The 18,896-nt window shown below is 55.3% G+C and overlaps 1 protein-coding gene across 1 annotated transcript in view; it reads right to left on the reverse strand.

Moving 5' to 3' along the window:
- Positions 1 to 2,850: 2,850 nt before the first annotated feature.
- Positions 2,851 to 18,896, reverse strand: part of ZCCHC24 (zinc finger CCHC-type containing 24) — a 60,292-nt gene continuing 44,246 nt past the window's right edge. Inside the window, exons 3-4 of the mRNA XM_044239927.1 lie at positions 13,306 to 13,470; positions 2,851 to 7,052 (exon numbers count right to left, since the gene is read on the reverse strand). Of these exons, the coding sequence (XP_044095862.1) occupies positions 6,939 to 7,052; positions 13,306 to 13,470 (279 nt within the window). The 3' untranslated portion in view covers positions 2,851 to 6,938. The remainder of the gene's footprint in view (positions 7,053 to 13,305; positions 13,471 to 18,896) is intronic.

Consider the following 18,896-nt stretch of genomic DNA (forward strand, 5'->3'; position numbering starts at 1 on the left):
GTGTGAATACATGTGTGTTGGGGCGAGGTGAGCATGGGGCCTCTGACAGCTCTGGATAAAGTGAGTGAGTTTAGAGGGGCCTCTGTGCCTGAGGACAGACTGTTCCTGGCTCTGCACAGAGTTCCAGGAAACAACCAGATGCCTGACTCTGGAGGGGGCAGCCCTCCCCCAGTAGACTGCCCCCCTTGTCCCAGCCCCTCCTGCCCCTTCTCCCTCTCCCAGAAGCCATGGGGGAGCCTGGCCAAGGCAGCACTGGCCTGGGAACCGCTTGGGTGGTGTTTGGGTCCCTGACCCTGGTTTCCCAGGCCTCGGGGAGAAGGGTCAGGGTGTCAGAAGGCAGGCAGGGATCTGACTCCCAGCTCACTGGGGGGACCAGCCACAGCTCAGGGCCCTAGACCTGGAGCTCAGGCCCAGCACTGCCTCCACACCCCTGCGTGGGGATGGAGAACTCGGGGTTCAAACTCTGCCACTGCCACCTACCTGCCGGGTGACCCTGGGCAAGCCTTTCTCCCTGGGGGCCTCACCATGGCCCCGACAGAAATGTGAGGGGTGCGAATGGGTGCAGCCTCCAAGGGAGGCAGGAGCCAGCCCAGCGCACGGCCACCTTCCCCAGCCCGCTGACACCCCTTTCTGAGGTGGACTGTCCACTCTCTCTGGGGCCTTGCAGCCAGCTGTCTCTGGACACGGACATCAAGTCTGACCGGAAATCCTTCCTGTCCAGGGGAATTACTGGTTTGCACAGCTCTGGGAGATGTCGAAATGCAGGCTGTGTTTGCCTTGGGTTTGTTTTCTTTCCACGGAAGACAACACCAAACACACATACGGGCGCAAGCACCCTGGCACACCAGGGCAGACAACAGAATGTTCACCCCAAAGTCCCAGCTGGTGCACAGCATGCTCCCTGTGATGCCTGCAGGGCCGGTCAGTGGACCTGGGGGTCCTGGGCAGGAAGCTTGGCTCCCACTCTGACTTCTGTGTGTCACTCTGACTTCCTGTGTGATCTCTGGGAGATGTCTCTGCCTGAGTCACAGACAATGACATTAAGGGCGCCACGTCCCTGGCAAACCCCTGGGTGCCAAGCCAGGCACTGGGCCGTGTGCTTACAAAGCCCTCTGATCTGTCTGATCGCCACACTATCCCTGGGGAGGCCCAGGGCTCAGAGAAGTGGAGGAACATTATCCCCAGAGGCGGCAGGGCTGTGGGGCACAGGGGCACTCGACAGGGCAGGGCTCTGGTGCTCAGATCTGTTCGGATCCCTACTGGGGAAGGCAATGGGCACCACACAGGCACTCTGAGGAGATATCCCCTCCTCCTCCTACCGTGTGGGGGTTGGGTCCCCTTCTCCCCTGCCCTGCTCAGCTCTGATTCTGAGTTCCGGCCCTGTCAGCCACGTCACCCACACTGAGGATAGGCATCTGGGGGTGAGTGTGCCAGCAAGCAGAGAAGGGTTGGTGGCTTCTAGGAGTCACTGGGCACTCCAAATAACACAGGGGGAACATTCCCTATTCCTGAAGTCGGGGATCTCTGCTCCTGCCTGTTTTCTGCCCCTCCCCCACTGTGGTCCCTAATCCCAAGGACCCACACTTTTTCTCTACTCTGTCTCAGAGGCTGCAGTCTGTTTAAAGATTTTTTTTTAATTTATTTATTTGACAGAGAGAGATCACAAGTAGGCAGAGAGGCAGGCAGAGAGAGAGGAGGAAGCAGACTCCCTGCTGAGCAGAGAGCCTGATGCGGGACTCGATCCCAGGACCCTGAGATCATGACCCGAGCCGAAGGCAGCGGCTCAACCCACTGAGCCACCCAGGCGCCCGAGGCTGCAGTCTGGAGGTGAGGGCTGGCCCACAGACACATGATCTGACCTATATACTATCTATAATTTCAGTAAACTAGTTGCCAAAATTTAAAATTGGAAAATTTCACATAACCACCTGGCTTTCTAGGACCACCCCCCTCCAAGTAGCACATTCTTAGACAGCAGTACCTGGCCGGAGCAGAGGATGGGGGCGGGGGGCGCCACCAGGGTGGCCAGAGCCTCTGCCCACCGGCTTCCCCACCCCGGACATCACCACTGGCCCCACAGGACCGCGAGAGACCATTTCAAAACCTGGCATTTCTCAACCTTGTACATGGGACTTCTCTGGGGAGCTTTAAAGACCTGAGGACACAGGCCAAGTCCTCGAGCATCTCTCAGGTGGGACCACAGCATCCATCGTGATTCCAAAGAATAGCAAGGTTGAGAGGGACCAGAGCACTGGCCCCGGTCCGAGGGGCCCCGTGTGTGGGTAGCTTCTCAACATCCATGGCTTCCCATCCGTGGCTCTCAGCTAAAGCCTCACCTTGTGACAGCTCGGCCTTATCCTGGCTCATTCAGAAGAGAGATCCTCTGTTCCCTCTCCTGGGGACTTCCCAGGGGGCCTGGACATTTCCAATTGCTCATTGGGTGATGCCCAGGGTCTGAGGCCCAAATCCTGGGCCTGGCAAGAGGGCCAAGTGTGGCCACAGGCGGTGGGGCCCGGGGTTGTTGCCTCCAAGGAAGATTCACTCCTATATATGGTCACCCGGGAGTCCCATTGCTGAGCTAACGTGTGACCTAATGTGCTGACAATCTGGCCCAGTCTGGGCCCGAGTTGGGAAGGGCCCGGAGTCTGGAGAGAGTGTCCACGTGGGGGCAGAGGGGCTGGGAGCAGGCAAATCAATGGCATGGAGGCAGGGCAAGGACGAGGTGCCCCAGACCTGGGACAGGAGAAAGGCAGCTCGGAGCCCCTCCCACCCGGCTTGGCCTCACGCATCTGTGACGGCGTCCAGCTCCCCCTGATGCTCTGCGTAAACAAGGAAACCCATGAGCCACTCTTGCTTTTAAAAGTTCTTTTAATACAGCATGAAAAGGCTATATTGCTATAGGCAAGCCGTATACAGATTTTCCAGGAATAAGGCACACAACGGAATGCCATCCCGAGGGCGGCCCTTTGGAGAGACCGGGAGCCTTCTCCACGCACCCTCCGAGCTGGGCCCACGGGTTCTGTTTGTCTTTTTAGCTGGACACACACGTATTAACAGATACAGACATGGACAGGGTCACCACACGGGAGCGAGGAGGTCCGACGGCAAGGTTGGCAACAGACGGCGATGGGCCCTTCTGCCACCAGCCCTTGGGGACGGCTCAGCCACCTCCCTGAAGGCCGGAACGCCTCCCACACTACCGTTTAGTTGTTGTTCTGGGCTACAATGTAGTGATGTTGGGTTAAATATGCATTTAGAGTAGATTCAAGTCTATTTGATGCTGGAGGCAGGTGTAAGGGCTCTGGTTGGCACATCCCAGTTCAAAAAGCATGGGGTCCAGAGGCGTGGCTCCGATGACAATGCTCCAAAGAGGGCCGTGGAGAAGTCAACCTCCTGTTTCCTCTTCCCTCCTGGGCCCTGCTGACCGGAGCCCTCCACCAGGCCAAGGAGGCCATCTTTGGAGCTGGCCAACCACGGAGGGGCTGGTGAGTCACCTAAGCCGGCTGTGTAATACTGTTAGGCCCCCTCTTCCCCTGGCCTACTCCCTGCCCCCCCCACAAAGTTAATAACCATAATAACAAGATAATAATAAGAAGGTGCAAAAGAACTGATTACAATGCTGTGTTTTTACCCTCAGCTGGAGAGGCTCAAAGGGGTCACTATTCCCTTTTTGGCTACATTATCTAATAATAGCTTCCCTTAAAAAAAGCAATACTTTCCAAAATACACACATGTATAAATACAGGACATGAACATATTAATAAGTCTAAGCACTCAAATAATATGCTTGGCTACATAATACTGATATTTTCATCCAAGGAAAACAACACAGAGTAACAATATGGCTTAAAGAATTGCAAAGATTTTTTTTTTCCTCATCAGAATTATGTACCAACTTCATATAATATTCTATGTAGACAATATTTCCTTCTTAATGTAGTTCAGTTGCATACTTTTTACAGATCAAAGCATAGTAAAAAATCAAACCAAACACAAAATGAAACAAACAAACAAACAAAAAAACAACAATAAACCCAACAATAGGAAAAAAGAGAAAAGTTCTCACCATAAATATTTTCTTGCAGCTCAAACAGAAGGTTTGCAAAAATACTTCCAGACATCTTCATTTGATATTCTAGTGCCCTCCTGAAAGCTCCGAAGTTTTGAAAATGCCTCTCTTTTTTTTTTAAATCTCAAAAATCAAGCAATTATATTTTTCTTTTTCTTTTTCTTTTTTTAAAAAAAAGGCCCTCAAATATATACAGACAAAGATAACCGTGAAGATTTTGTTTTTTCGGGAGAAGGTAACAAATTCAGTGTTGTGAGAAAAATTGGTAACCAGAAGAAATTTTAACATCTATGATTTTTTTTCAAAATACACACATAGTATTTTTCTTAAAAAAAAAAAAAGGAATTCTGTGTCAAGTATAACTCAAAATAAATACAAATTCACAAGTAGAACTATTGAATACTTCCTACGGGTTAAAAGCCGTTATCTCTCAACTAGGTCACCAGATCTACTAACTGCAGGCGATTGTCCCTTTTGAACATACAAGCCACACACTTTCTTGTCTCCCGGGCTCTCGGGCCCTCTGAGCACTTAATCCTCACAGTACCCGGCGGAGCCCCCAGATTCAGCCAGAGCCATGCAGGGGTGGGCAGTGCAGAGAGGGGCTGCCTAGGGCAGGAGGGCCCAGCCCCCACCTCGGCCAGCTCTGCACAGACGACAGACAGGCCTACTGGGAAGGTCACTTTGGGGGGATATCCCATTTCCTACCGGCCCCAGGGAAGGTCCCGGCCTTCAGCAGTCTGGAGCCTTCCTTCTTTTTAGGGTGTGGGCCGCCCTCACCACCGCAGCAGGGTTGGCAGGCTCCGGGTCTCCCGGGGCCCCGTCCCTGGAAGGGCTGGGTCCGGGTCCTCATAGCAGAGACCAGCACACCGCCCACCACTGCGGACCCCACCTTCCGCACTGCGCCAGGGTGACTGACAGTGACAGCTTCTCCTTGCGGACAGAGAGCCTTGGGCCGGGATGGCTGCAGCTCCTCTCGCCACCATGGAGGAGACAGAGGACGCTCGGAGGGACTCCTCGGTAGCAATCCCCATGGGAGGTAGGGTGTTCACAGTTGGCTGCGGGGCCCTCTGCCCCTGTGGGCAGCGCAGAGGTGGTCACGGGCTCAAGCAGGAGCAAATAGCCTCTTGTTAAGTGCTCAGAGGACAAGCCCCCCCCCCATCGCCCCTGCAGGCCCGCCCCCCTCCCCGGCTGCAAACGCACTCACACCATCTCTTCAACTTGCTCCCTGGACCCCTGGTTATCACTTCCCTCTAACCCCTCAGTTGTACACAGCATTTTCATTTGAAAACAAAAGGCGACCAGGCCCCAGTTGGGTGACCTTGAGCCGTGGTAAACACTGAATTTCAGGCCCATTGCACGGTCTGAATTTGTTTGTTTGTTTGTTTGTTTGTTTTTCCACAGAGGCATAATGCTGGGGCAAAACCAAGTGACCCAGTCCCCGCCAGCCGGCTCTCTCCCACTCCCTGGGAGAAAGGAGGGATGAGGGGGCAGTAAAAATAGGGCTTCTCACGGGGGAGAGAGCATCGAGGCGAGCGTGATCCCTCCCGGCAGCCGGGACCGCGGTCGCCCTGACCAACGTGACTTGCCCAGAGGCCTCCCTGCTCCCTTGGGAGGTAGGAAATCATTGTCCCATTTTATAAACGAGAGGTTCTGTAGCTTACGACGGGTCGGCCTCGCGTGAGGGGGATTCTTCTCCCTCATTTTTGCAGAGGTGGGATGGGGACATCAGGAAGGGCAGGGGTTACAGGTGGTGACAGGGGAGGACAGGCATCCCTCAGCTGTGTTCAAAGCGACTGATGGGGGACCACGTGCAGTGTGGGGCTTGGTGGGCCTCTCTGGACAACGCTTCATGGGAACCCCACAACACCGGAACCGAATTGGGCCTGCACACCCTGGAGACCCTCCCTCACTTAACTAGCGGGCGCCCTGAGGGCCAGAGTCGAGAAGTCCTTCCTGAGGCCTCGTAGTGTGTGAGCAGGAGGGCTGGCACATGAACCTTGGTCTCCAGACCACCAGGCCTGTGTCTGTCCTGCCAGAGGGCCTCCCACACCGGGCCCTGTGGCCTCGATCAGGGGGTGGACCCCAGTGTGGGTGTGAGTGAAGGACAAGGATAGGGAAGGGGCCTGACACAATCCAAGCACAAAATCTAATCCCAAATGGGGGAAGTGTGTGGTGGGGGCGGGGAGAGGCATTGTCTGATGTGTCCCAGGCCACACTGTGGGACACTGGCCAACATTCAGCACCTCCCTGTCCCTGACCTCTGGGTCTAGGGTATGCAATGCTAATGACATCACAGGCAGTGGGGTCTGGGGCTCATGGTGGGCAGGGGGCAGAGATGCCCACTCCCCAGCAGCTGCTAGAACAGGGGTCAGCTCACCAGGATTGCTGACTCAAACAGGACACAAACGTAGGGCTTTTCTGAGAGTGGCTTTGCACACATGGCAAACTGGAAGGTTGTGGGCAGAGAAGGAGGCCTGGCTAGTCTTGGGGAGACAGTCCCCTGCAGGCTTTGGGATTCACAGTACATTTAGTGCACTTGTGGCCAATACAAGGCTGCTCACCCCAAAGGGAGTCTCAGAGGAAGACCGCCAGCAGGGGACACCAAGAGCTTTATGGGGTCCTGGGTGCTGACCTCTGCTTACCCCTGTCCCCTCCACACAGACCCCAGGCCCACCTGCAGAGAGCCCCAGCATTCGGTGGGGGCAGCCACGTCCATAACACTGTTTGGCAACACACATGAGACGAGAACCTAAGACACCCCCGCCCAGGTGTGTAAGGCTGCAGGACACACAGCAACGAGGAGAGGCACAGGGAGTGGCGTCCCCTCCGGCCGCTGGGCGGGTGGCTGCGGGCATGGTGGGCTGGCTCACTGCACCCGGCGGCAGTAGTAACCAAGCACCTTGCACTTCTCGCAGAGGTGCTGGGGGTGCTCCTTGCTCTGGTCGGACACGTCCAGGCCATCGGGCTTCTCCAGGGGTCTCTGCAGAGAGGAAGGGGGAGGGGAGAGAAAGACAGGAACACGAGAGATGCAGGGAGAGTGAGACAGATGCAGAGAGAGGGATGGAGAGAGCATAAGATAGACAGGGGTGGGGGTGCCCGGAGACAGTCTGGGGTCACCGAGGTTGTTTCCCTAGGGACCCAGGCCCTTCCTGCCTCTGGCCTGTGGCAAGTGCGTAGCCCAGGGAGGAGGGGCTCTTGGACCCTCAAGGTCTGGATGCCACTTTGGCCTCCCCCTGGACTGTCAGAGCAGCCACCCCTGAAGCTCATGAAAGCCCAGGACACAGGCAGGACGGTGATGCACAGACATTACCCAGATGAGGAAAGCGAGGCCCAGAGCAGGGAGGACCCAAGCCCATGTCTCCTAACCCGGCACACTCAGCACTCCTTCCCAGGCGACCTGTCACTGCCATGCTTCGGGCTTGGGGTAAATGAGCTCTTGGCTCTGTGAGGTTAGCAGCCAGTGTCCCTCATCCCAGGGCCTGGCACAGTCCTTGCTCTGTCCATTGAGTGGCCAAAGGAGCAGAACTCTACTGTGTCCTAACAGGGTAACTGAGACCCAGAGAAGGGAGGTGGCTTGCCAGACCTGTGATGCTATTCACGCACTTTGTGACCTCAGGGGGGCCTCAGTTTCTGCATCTGGAAAGTGGGCCCTCATCGCACCTCAGTTGTGGAGCAGTGGGAGGAATTGGATGTCTAGATGTTTGTAAACTAGGCAGCATTAGGCACGCAGGAGAGCACTTATGGGACATAAGGAGCTTCCTGCTCCCTCTTTCCCTCCCATCCTGTCTCGCAAAAGCCAGCAGAGACTTGTTTCCCTGGAAAATTTATGAAGGCTATTAGGCACACCTCCTGAGGCACAGAGTCTCTTGGCTAGCAGTCGAAGCTCCCGCCCAGAACCCCCACCTGCAGAAGGGTCCCCTGCGTAGATGTGGGGGGATGCAGAGGAAGCTGGTCAGGGACAGCTGGGACCTACATGCTGAGGAGAGGGGGCAGGAAGCACAGGCTGCTGCGGGGCCACGGACCTTGATGTCAGTGGCTGTGACCAGAGATGGTCCTGGAGGGAAGCCACGGGCAGACTGTAATCTTCCCCAAAGCAGTACACGGGCTTTTCGGGCCCGTCATGCAATCCCCAGTCCGAAGCAGATACTGAGAGCAGTTTGGGAAATGAAAGAACCCTAAACCTCCAGGAGGAGAGCACAGAGATGATGGAAGGCCAAGGTCCAAGGTCTGAGGGTCACAAAACCCATCTATGTGCTTCTAAGCCTAAAGCCACCCAGAGAAGGCTTGCAAAATGGACAGGAGCCTTGGCCTCGTCCAAGGGGCCTTAACATGACCAGTTTTCCTGGCCAGGGGAGAGGAGGAAGACTTTAGCTTTGTGTCAGACAGGGGCTTGAACAACCTACAAGCTGTGTGACCTTGGGCAAGCTACCTGGTCCCTCTGATTGTCCATCTCCCTGTCTGTAAAAGGGGGCGTTGGCAATACTTTTCTCGTGACGTTGTTGTTACAACTCAATGAAAAGAAAGAGCAGAGCTCCTCACATTGTTCGTTGTGATTACTGATGGGGTGGGGGGTACCACCAGGGAAAGGGGCACTGAAGCTGTGATTCCAAGCTGAGCGGCCCGGAAGGCCCCCAGACCTGCTGTCCCAGGCATCTCGGGAAGACCGACAGCAGCCCACGGCATGGCCTGCAAGCTAGGGCTGGGAGCTCCCTGCCAGCCAAGCTGCCTGGCTCTAATAAGGGCTTCCTGACCTGGAGCTGAAACCTGGCTCCCTATCCCTTTTCCCACATCACTGCCACACAGGGGCTCCCACAGATCTGAGAGGGACAGTCCTCAAGTCTCCCCTCCCCCAGGTCAAACTTGGCCTGGTTTCCAGCTCTCCTCCCCAACTCTCCATGCTAGCCAGGGCACCCCCCTGAACCAGTCTTCCGGGTGGGGTCAGAGAGGCCAGAAGAGGCAGGTCCCACAGCACCCCTGCCCCCATGGTTTACACTCCACAAAGCATGGCCATGCAGACCGTACCACCTGACCAGACAACCTCGCTGCAAGGGGCCCAGTACTATCCTTATAGATTACAGATGAGGAAACCGAGGCTCCAGGACGGTAGGGGTCTTGCCCAGGGGCCTGCAGCTTCCCCTATCTACCCAGGGCTATTGGGTAAGAGCTCTCTGCTCTAGAACCTCAGTGCCCCCTTCTGTAAGCCGGGCGGAAGGTTAAGAACATGTAGAGTGTGCGGAGGGAGTGTGCGGAGGGTTAAGAACACGTAGAGAGTGTGCGTGACAGAGATAGCAGGGAACAAGACGACTACCTTAAAGCACTTTATGGTCATAAAGAGCTCTGCAAGACTTCATAATGGCTGTGTGACCTCTAGAAGCTACTTAACCTCTCTGTGCCTCAACTTCCTCTTCTATAAAATGGGGTAACTAAGAGTACCTACTTGATAAGGGGTTGTGAAGAGTGAATAAGATAATTACATGCAGTGTCCACCAGTATTCCCACAAGGACTTATTGCTGCTATCGCTAATACTATGGAGGACTAGGGGCGGGCGGGGGGCAGGGGAGCTAGCTGAGTCCCCGGGAAAATATCCCTGCCATAGCCTCACCACCCCTCCTCCTTGGCCATGAGCCCATCCGTGCCCTTGCCCTCCACGGGTCCGGGCTCCGCTGAGTGGAGGAGCTGGGGATGCTGTCAGGACTACTCCCCTCCAGTGAAGGAAAACCTCCAGCTGCTGGGATAGATCACCCCAGGGCTGTCCCCACCCCCAGCAGGGAGGCAAGGCCCTTCAGTGTTTTCTTCTCCTGGGGGGCAGGGGAGCTGCAGCTGGAGCCTGACGGGAAACAGATGTGGCAGGGGAAGGAGGAGAGGGAAAGTGGAGGGTTCTCAGGGAATGGATGCCAGTACAGGTCAGAGCTCAGTGGGGGGTGGGGGGGCAGGCGGCAGGAGAAGTAAAGGAGCTCTTCTCCACCACGGGGGTGGGGGGTGCTGGGGGGTGGGGACTCCAAGTCCTCCTCTCAGGGCACCCCCCCTCCCCAGCCGGCCTATAATCTCCCTGAGGGAGAAGGGCCAGGTGAGAAGTACAAGGAGCCCAGGAGAGGGCCCCTGTGAGAGCAGAGTTCAGCTCAAAGGCAAGTGCGCTCTTAATTCAACACAGGGGAGAAGGGGTTTTTGGACTGGGATCTCAGACCTTCTCAGGAATTGGCAGGAAATCAGGAACCAGGACACCATGTCTCCTTTAAACTGCCCACCCTTGGCCCCAGACCCTGGACATGTTCCTACAATACCAGGCCTACCCAATGGGTCATCAGGCCTGTCCTGGCACTGCGGGGCCTCGGTCTCCCCGCCTTGACGCCATTAGCATGTGGGCCAGGAGACCCCTGTCCACTGGACTGCCATGGCCAGTTTTGAGTCTGTTTGTCCGCGTGATGCAGTGTGGCTGATGGGAACCACAGAGACCCTGGGGTTGGGGGGAGGGGTGGTAGGGAGGGTCTGCAAACAGAGGCAGTGGAAGCCAGCATAAGGGGCATGAAATCACACAATGTTTCCAACCACAAGAGTCTGCTCAGACGGCTCCCTCCTTTCTTTACCCGCCCCCCACCACCACCCCGGCCGTGCTCCCAGTAGAATAAAGACCAATTTCCAAGCCAGGGCTTCGGAGCTAGCCCCATGCAGCCTGGCCCCCACCTCTGACCACTGCTTCACCCCTCAGCTCCTCCAATGCTCTGTACCTGACCCTGGCCTCCCCACTTTGCAAAAGCTCTTCCCTCCCCCTTGGCCACTCCCTCCCAGTCCCCTCTACCCTCCACCAGAGCTCAGCCAACATCAGTGCCTTCCCCAAGAGCCTCAAAATCCACCTCCCTTTCCATCCTGCCTCCACCAGACCCCCAACCCCTGCTCCCACCATCCTTAGTGACTCAGCCTCCAGAGGGAAGACTGGCCCCAGCCCTGGTTCCTCAATGCCCCTACAACGTCATCAACATGACCCCTCCCACTGCCCCCTTGGCGGCCCCCTTGGCCACACCCTGGACGTGGTCTTCTTCAGAACACCGCTCTCTATGCTGGGCAGCCCCCCCACCTCCCTGTCCACCGGGGCCCCCCTGGATCACGCACCATCACACTTCTGCAAATGCACCAACTCTGCAGCCTTCTACCCTCAGAACCGCAGTCCTGGCGAACCTCTGCCCTGTGCTGCTGTCCACAGACTCTGGCCCGCTCCTGCCCCTGCCCCGTGACCCCCGCTGAAGCAAGTCATAGAACCAGGCTGGCAGCGCTGGTGACAGTTATGACCTCACACCTCCCTGGGCTGGGGATGCAGTTCGATCTCTCTGGGAGGCCCACTTCCTCCTTCGTCCTTCTCCAAGGCCACCCCACCCCTCCTCACCTTCACATCTAGTTGAAAACCTCCTGTCCCGTTTCTCTTGAAAAGACAGAAGCCTTGGAAGGGAAGCCCCTCTTCTCTGCACCAGTAAACCCACCAACCATGTCCCTCCCTCCTGTGCCCATGGTAAGGTATTGCCCTCCTGTCCCTGCATCATCAACCTTTTGCCTCCTTCTGACTGTGGCTCTCTACAGTCAGACCCCCTCGAGGGAGTGGACAGTGAAGGTATTCCCACTGCAGCCCAGCCCCACCAACCCCTTCCTCCCCCGTCATGGCTCCGTGGCCACTGCCCCAGCCAGTGGGTCGCTGTGAATCCACATCCCCATTCCGCCCGTATGCCTGACCTGCAGGGCATCGACTTCCGGGCTCGCAGACCCAAGCTACAGTTCAACAAGGTCTCCAGGTCAAAGTGATGCCCCAGGAAGTCTGAGGACCACCTCCTTAGTGCCAAATCCCCAAGGCACTTCTCCATGGTCAGGATCCCTGACATCTCTACATGAGCCTCACCTGTCCCCTCAAGTGGCACGCCCCGACCCCAGGACTCTGCACTCCCTAGTTCTCCTCCTTGATGGACTTCTCCATCTGACCCCTCAGTGCTGGGATTCTGCAACACATAATCGGGGGAGTTCTGTCTCCACTTCACCTACAGTCTGCAGGAAATCCCATCCACTTCTTGAATACCTTAAGGTCAATGACACCCAAGTATGTAGGAGTCACCTTGACTTCTCATATGAGCTTCAACATAACAAATCCAACTGCCTTCTTGACATTTGGACTTAGATTTCCAGACACATCTCAAATGTAACATGTGTATCAAAGAACTCTTGGTTTTATCTGGGACACCTGGGTCTCACTCTGGCTTGCCTACAGTCCAGGTTGCCCACCCCAGTAAGCCCACTTCCATCAACTCAGGCTGATGACCGTTCTCGTGGGTTCCTGCCCCTTCCTCACTTTCCACATCCAACCCAGGGACACTTTGCATCTGACCCAGGTCCAAGGCCACCCCTCCTCCCAGCATGCATGGGACTATAGCCATGAATTTTCCACTAGTCTCCTCATTTTTGACCACCCAGATGTACAATGACTAGTCTCTGCATACATCAGAAGAGTCATCTCAAAATAAAGCTGAAAGCTCTATTGCTTGTGGGTTTTGAGTGGCCCCCAAGACTGGGAAGCACCCCGTTCAGCTTCCCACCCCATTCCTCTTGTTCAGTTCTCCTGATACTTCACTGAGGTTTGGGCCTCGAGCATTGAAGTCCGTAAGGCCACAGGGCATTTGCACCTGCTGTATGGTCTGCTTGAGATTGCTGTCCCCCACTTGTGACAGGTCTGGCTTCCTCCCATCCTTCGGGTCCCAGAGTAAACAGACCTCCTCTTTGCAGCCTGCAGTGAGTGGATCCTCCCTGGGACAAGCTGCCTCACCACGTCTGCCACCCCCCCCACCCTCCAACATGTCCATGTACACCTTGGCCACCAGCCCCACGCATGGTGCCTGGAACACTGGAGCTGCAGGCGAGCAAATGAAGGAGACGTGTTTTCTGCAGCACGCTGTTGTCCCCGCATTCCCGCTCAGCCTGCAGCGGCACCCCAAGCTCAGTTTCAGAACTCGCCTGGGTCTGCAGTCTCAGGGTCTTGCTGAACTCCACCCCTTTAACCTCCTTCCCTTCCCAGGGAAGTGGTGACCTCTCACTCCCATTTCAGAGAAGACTGACAAAGGGCCAGCCTGGAGAGGTCTGGTCTCATCCTTGTCACATGCAGGTGTAAGCTGAGGCCCAATAACGATCCAGGTCAGCCCCCAGGCCCTCATGACGGCCCCTCTGGCCACCACCTCTTCCTCCCAAGCCCTGCCCCGCTCACCTGCTTATGCGGATACACGTTGATGTGGCACTTAATGCACTCCTGCCCCATGTTGGCCCACGAGTTCCCGCTCATCCATTTTCTCTTGCACTTGGGACACTTGTACTCGCCGAAACAGCGCTTTTTGCCCTGGTATGGGGTCAGACCCTCGCCTTTGGGGCGAGCCTAGAGGACAGGAAGCAAACACAGGGCATTGGGGCCCACCAGGCCAAAATGATGCCCTTACAGGATCCCCACCGTCTTCTCTGTGCAGGCAGTGGGTAAAGCACTTTCACCCCCACCCAGAGAATGCCAAGGCCAGACCCAGAGTGCGCACGCGCACACAGACACACACACACACGGGAATCCCAAGGCTAGGAGACCCATACAGGGAGTCAGAGAACAGGAGGTGGTGGGCGAGTCACATCTTTTCTAGATTTCAGGGAACAAAGTACGAGACCATGGCCAGGAATGACTTCTCTGACTCACAGCATAAAAAGGCAGCTAGCAGTTCCATGCACCTGCACACAGGTGATCTCTAGCATGCCCTGTCCCCTCTGGAGGTGTGGTCTGCATGGTCGTTGGTGAGACAACAGGGGCGCAAGTATGCAATCTAGGATACAGCGAAGGGGTGTCTCCCCTCCCCTGGGGCCCAGCCCCTGGCTCCCCTCCTGGAGGCCACCTCCCTTTCCTTCCCACCAGCCCAGAGGTGGGCTCTGCATTTACAGACACACGCAACACACACAGACACACATGCATCCTTGTCCCTCGCTCCATGGGCACACCAGGCATTGGTTCTGTGCCTTCCCTGTTTCACTTCATAATCTAGCTCGGGCATATTATTATTATTGTAAGATACATAATGGTATATCTTCTCCCCGAATCAGGACACACAGTCCTACTGACTTGTGTTTAATGGCTGTACCAGTGTGGAGTCTCCAGGAGCTCCAGGGTCTGCCTGGTGCCATTACCGAGCTTCCGGGTTGGTGTACAGACAACCCTATGATGAATAATCGTGTGGATGTGTGGGGGGGCGGGTGTCACATTTTGCACATGGGAGAGGACATTTGCGGGACAGATGCTCAGAAGTAAAACTGCGGGGTACATGCACTTTCAATTGTGAAAGGTAATGACGAGTTAGTCCCAGCTTCCACCGCACCACAATGCAGGGGCACCAACATAACGTCCTATCTCCTTGCTGGAAGTTTCCGCCGTCGCCCATCTAAGAGGCAGAAAATCTTCTCAGAGTGGATTTGATGTGTATGTCTTTTATCACGAACAACAGAGAATTCCCCCACGCATTTAAGAATCGTCGTGTTTCCTTTGCTGAGTCTTGGTGTATGTCCTTGGTGATCTTTTTTTTCTGCTGGGGTTTGTTATTTTTCTTGTTGATTTGTAACTGCACTTCATCTATTGAAGAGACTGGTTCTCTCCTGCATGGTGGTTTGTTTTTTTTTGTTTGTTTGTTTGTTTGTTTTTTAAAGATTTATTTATTTATTTATTTGACAGAGAGAAATCACAAGTAGGCAGAGAGGCAGGCAGAGAGAGAGAGAGGGAAGCAGGCTCCCTGCTGAGCAGAGAGCCCGATGCGGGACTCGATCCCAGGACCCTGAGATCATGACCTGAGCCGAAGGCAGCGGCTTAACCCACTGAGCCACCCAGGCGCTCCCCTCTTTTTTTTTAAAAAAGATTTTATTTATTTATTTGACAGAGAGAGATCACAAGTAGGCAGAGAGGCAGGCAGAGAGAGAGAGAGAGGAGGAAGCAGGGTCCCCACTAAGCAGAGAACCCCATGTGGGGCTCGATCCCAGGACCCTGAGATCATGACCCGAGCTGAAGGCAGAGGCTTTAACCCACTGAGCCACCCAGGCGCCCCATGGTGGTTTTTTTTTTTTTCCTTTTTGTTTTAAACCGCTTCAGCGAGCTAGGACTCATACACCCCACATTTCACCTGTGTAAGGTATACAATTCAATGGGTTTCAGGATACTCACCAAGTCTAACAACCATCATTACCAGCAAAGTTTAGAACATTCTGTCATACTCTCCCGAAAGAAACCCTGTATCTATTAACAGCCACTCGACAGACGACCCCTACCGTCTCACCTTCCCCAGCCCTGGGCAGCCACCAGTCTATAGATTTCTGTGTGGTAACTAGTCCATCCAGAAGAGTCATACAATAATTGTCCTGTGGGGCCTGGCTTCTGTCTGTGTAATGCTTTTTTTTTTTTTTAAGATTTTATTTAAAAAATAAAATCGGGCAGAGAGCCCGATGCAGGGCTCGATCCTGGGACCCTGAGATCATGACCTGAGCCGAAGGCAGCGGCTTAACCCACTGAGCCACCCAGGCGCCCCCATGTAATGCTTTTAACCTCCATCCAGGTAGTAGCACCTATCAGTACTTTATTCCATTTTGTTGCCAAATGGTACCTCATCATATGGCTAGGCCGTGTTTTATTTCCTTGTTCGTCAGATGACAGGCATGTGGGTTGATTCTAATCTTTGGCTCTTACAAATAATACTGCTATGAACACTTGTGTACGAGCAGCATGGTGTTTTATAAAGTTGGATTCGTTACCCCAGTGTTTGAAAATGGAAGATGTCACCTAGAACTATGACCACATTGCTCCAGAAATCTCGGTGGTGACCATCAGCTGGGGTCAAGGAGGGTCCTCTCCATTCCGGCCAGCGGCTCCCTGCACTGACATCGTATCTTCGGGGCTTGCACGCTCCGGGTCTGAGACACGCTTAAACGCAGGTTCTATGTCAGCAGTCTTCAAAGTGTGGGTCCTAGACTGTGTCCGCGGCATTCCCCGGGAGCTTGTTAGAAATGCAGACTCTCAGCCCTCACCTTACATCTACTGAATTAGAATCTGCATTGTAACGAGAGCCTCCGGGAACCCATGTGTCATTATGCTTATTACGAGGTGATCTGTTTCTACAGTAATGTTCCTCTGGGTAATTGCCCATGTGCGAAGGACTGCATAAAGGTTAAGCACACAGACTCTGGATCCCAATCCTAGCTTTGTGATCTTGGGCAAGTTATTTCACAAGAATAATGACAGGAACTACCATATAAGGCTGTTCTGAGGATTAACTGGGATAATACGCAGGAAACACCTAGAACAGTGCCTGATACATATAACAGCGGTGTTAGTTATTATGACGATTTACGAACACAGAACAATAGCAGCACACAAAGTGATCATTGCTACCTCTGGGAATCATGTCTTATCCCCGGGGGGCCAGTACCACCACTTGGTGACAGCCTACTAGAATTTCAAGCAAAACACTAAAAAGGGACATATGTGCTGAGTATGTGAATCTAAATCTAGAAAGTGACAAGAATATTGCCCTGATCTCTTGGGCCTGCGGCCGAATGTCTTTTGGATCTTTCCTGGCCTTCCTGGCAGCCATGATATCCTGGTGAGGAGGTTCTGTCTGAGCGCTAAGACAGGGCTGGCTCTCGGCACTGGCAGGTCGGGGAGAGAGGCTGGTCATGCCAAGCCGAGCCCTCAGTGTCCAGGCTCCAGGCGCCCTGCAGTACAGGAGTCAACTTATGCCTCGCAAAGCACTTTGAGCTCTGTTGGTCTCAAGCTAGTGGGTGTGCGGTAAGCCCTCGGACCCCTCCCAGGGCTACCTTTCCTACCTGGTGCCTGGAATGTCAACATCAAAGCCACTCTGGCGTCTGTGGCCCCCCTTCCTCATAATCCCGAAAGAAGCACTACGTGAACTCTTCTCTCCATTCTCCAAGGCACCTCCACTCAAAAGGGAATGACAGGTAGGCCTGGGGTGACTCAGTGACTCACCAGGGGTTAGGATTTGAGACCCCTTGACTGAAAGGGGACTGCTTGATCCTTGGCCCTGCAGCTGGGGCAAAGGGCGGTGGGGGTGGGGGTCAGAGGGAGGGGGCACCCAGCCGAGGGAAGGATGATGATCCCTGGCAGGGCCGACAGTTTGGTCCCAAAGGGTTTCTGCTTCAGAGACGAGCGGGAAGGAAACCCACGCGAAAAAGATGATACCGAGAAACCGGTACCACAAACAGAAGCCGGCAGATGAGAGGCAGGAGTGAGGGGAGGGTCGGAAACTACACGGTGTAATTAGAAAAGCAGCCGTTCTGGAGCCGTCCATCAGGGAGTGTGAACTGCTGGGCAGGGCCCAGGGACGGGGGCCCCAGCTCCTGCAGGACCAGAGGTCCTCCGCACACAGTCCCCACCCTGGGAGGGCCCTGCTCTGACACCCCCGTGCTTGGGACATGACCCACAGCACAGAAGTCCCAGTCAGATGCCAGTGACGGCCTTCCGCCCCTGCCCGGGACAATCTGGGGGACCCTCCATCAGTTACTCAACCTCTCTGTGCCTTGGTTTCCTCATCTAGAAACCTGGGAGAATGGTAGGGGCCTGCCTTTCAGCGCGGCTGGAAGGGTGGGAGGCATTCATGCCTCCGAAGGGTTGGCCGGCTGGCTGGGCATTGCAAGCGCTCCCTGACCATCAGCAAGGTGATTTTCTGCTGGAGCTGGTAGCCAGCTGCGTTCTAGGTGAGGCAGAGGCTGGGACTGAGATCAGGACGTGGAAATCATGGGAGGAAAGCTCCAAAGATGGGAGGGGGCCTGGGTGGAGGGTGGGCTTGCTATCCCCGGGGGCCGGGAGGTAGCAGGCAAAAAAACGGACTGCGTTAGGTGTCTTCACCTTCTAGAATTTTCAGAAAGGAACCAAGAAAGAGAGAGGAAGACCACGGAAGCTCTGCAGGGGGCTGCTAGCAGAGAACAGAGGGAAGAGTGAGGGCAGACACTTATGAGGCACCACCACGGCCTGTCAGCATCCCACTCAGCTCTTCCTGTGGGGTACGGAATATCATCAACCCATTTAAAAGATGGTGAAACGGAGGCATGGGGCAGGGGCAGGACTTGCCGAAGAGGTTCCAGCTTCCGGCGTGTGAGGCTTTGCCACAAGGCTACTCTGGGCTTCCTTTTGCTGTCTGTCACCCTTAAGTGATCCCCACCATGAAGCTGAAACCCCCAGCCCCTCTGCTCAGCCCAGCCTGGTGGCTTTTGCACTCCTGCGGGCAGAGGGGAGAAGTAACCCGCAGGGCAGGGGTGAAGAGGCAGATGATGCAGGGAAGGAAAGACGGGCCAGCGGGCAGCTCTCTCAGCCCAGCAGCGAGAAGCCGAAGCCGCTTCCTGGAAGGACTTATCCCAACACTGTTTATGCTTACAGAGGAAGGCAGGGCCAAAGGGAGGAGGAATTTTTGACGGAACAAAGGCTCCTCTACCCCCCACACTTTCCCCCTGCCTCCTCCCAGAAAGGCCGGCCTCTTCTCATAAACTTCAACATGAAACAGACGCTGAGTGCCCAGCGCGCTGCAGGGGCGGCCGCCCGCCCTGGCTGGGAAGGGTGCCAGGTCTGACCTGCTCTCTTGACACGGGCCCCTGCCACGTACCCCTCTGGGGAATCACATCAGCCAGCAACCCCGGGCAAAACTCAGACACCACCCCTTGTAGCACAGATAGGGCCTCTGGGGGCCAGAGAGGCAAGGCAACTTGCTCAAGGACACACAGCAGGCCACGGGCTGAGTTGAGAGATGGGGCTGGGTCCCCAGACTTCCACACCACGGC

The sequence above is a fragment of the Neovison vison genome, chromosome 2 (assembly GCF_020171115.1).
Source record: "Neovison vison isolate M4711 chromosome 2, ASM_NN_V1, whole genome shotgun sequence".
NCBI lineage: Eukaryota > Metazoa > Chordata > Mammalia > Carnivora > Mustelidae > Neogale > Neogale vison.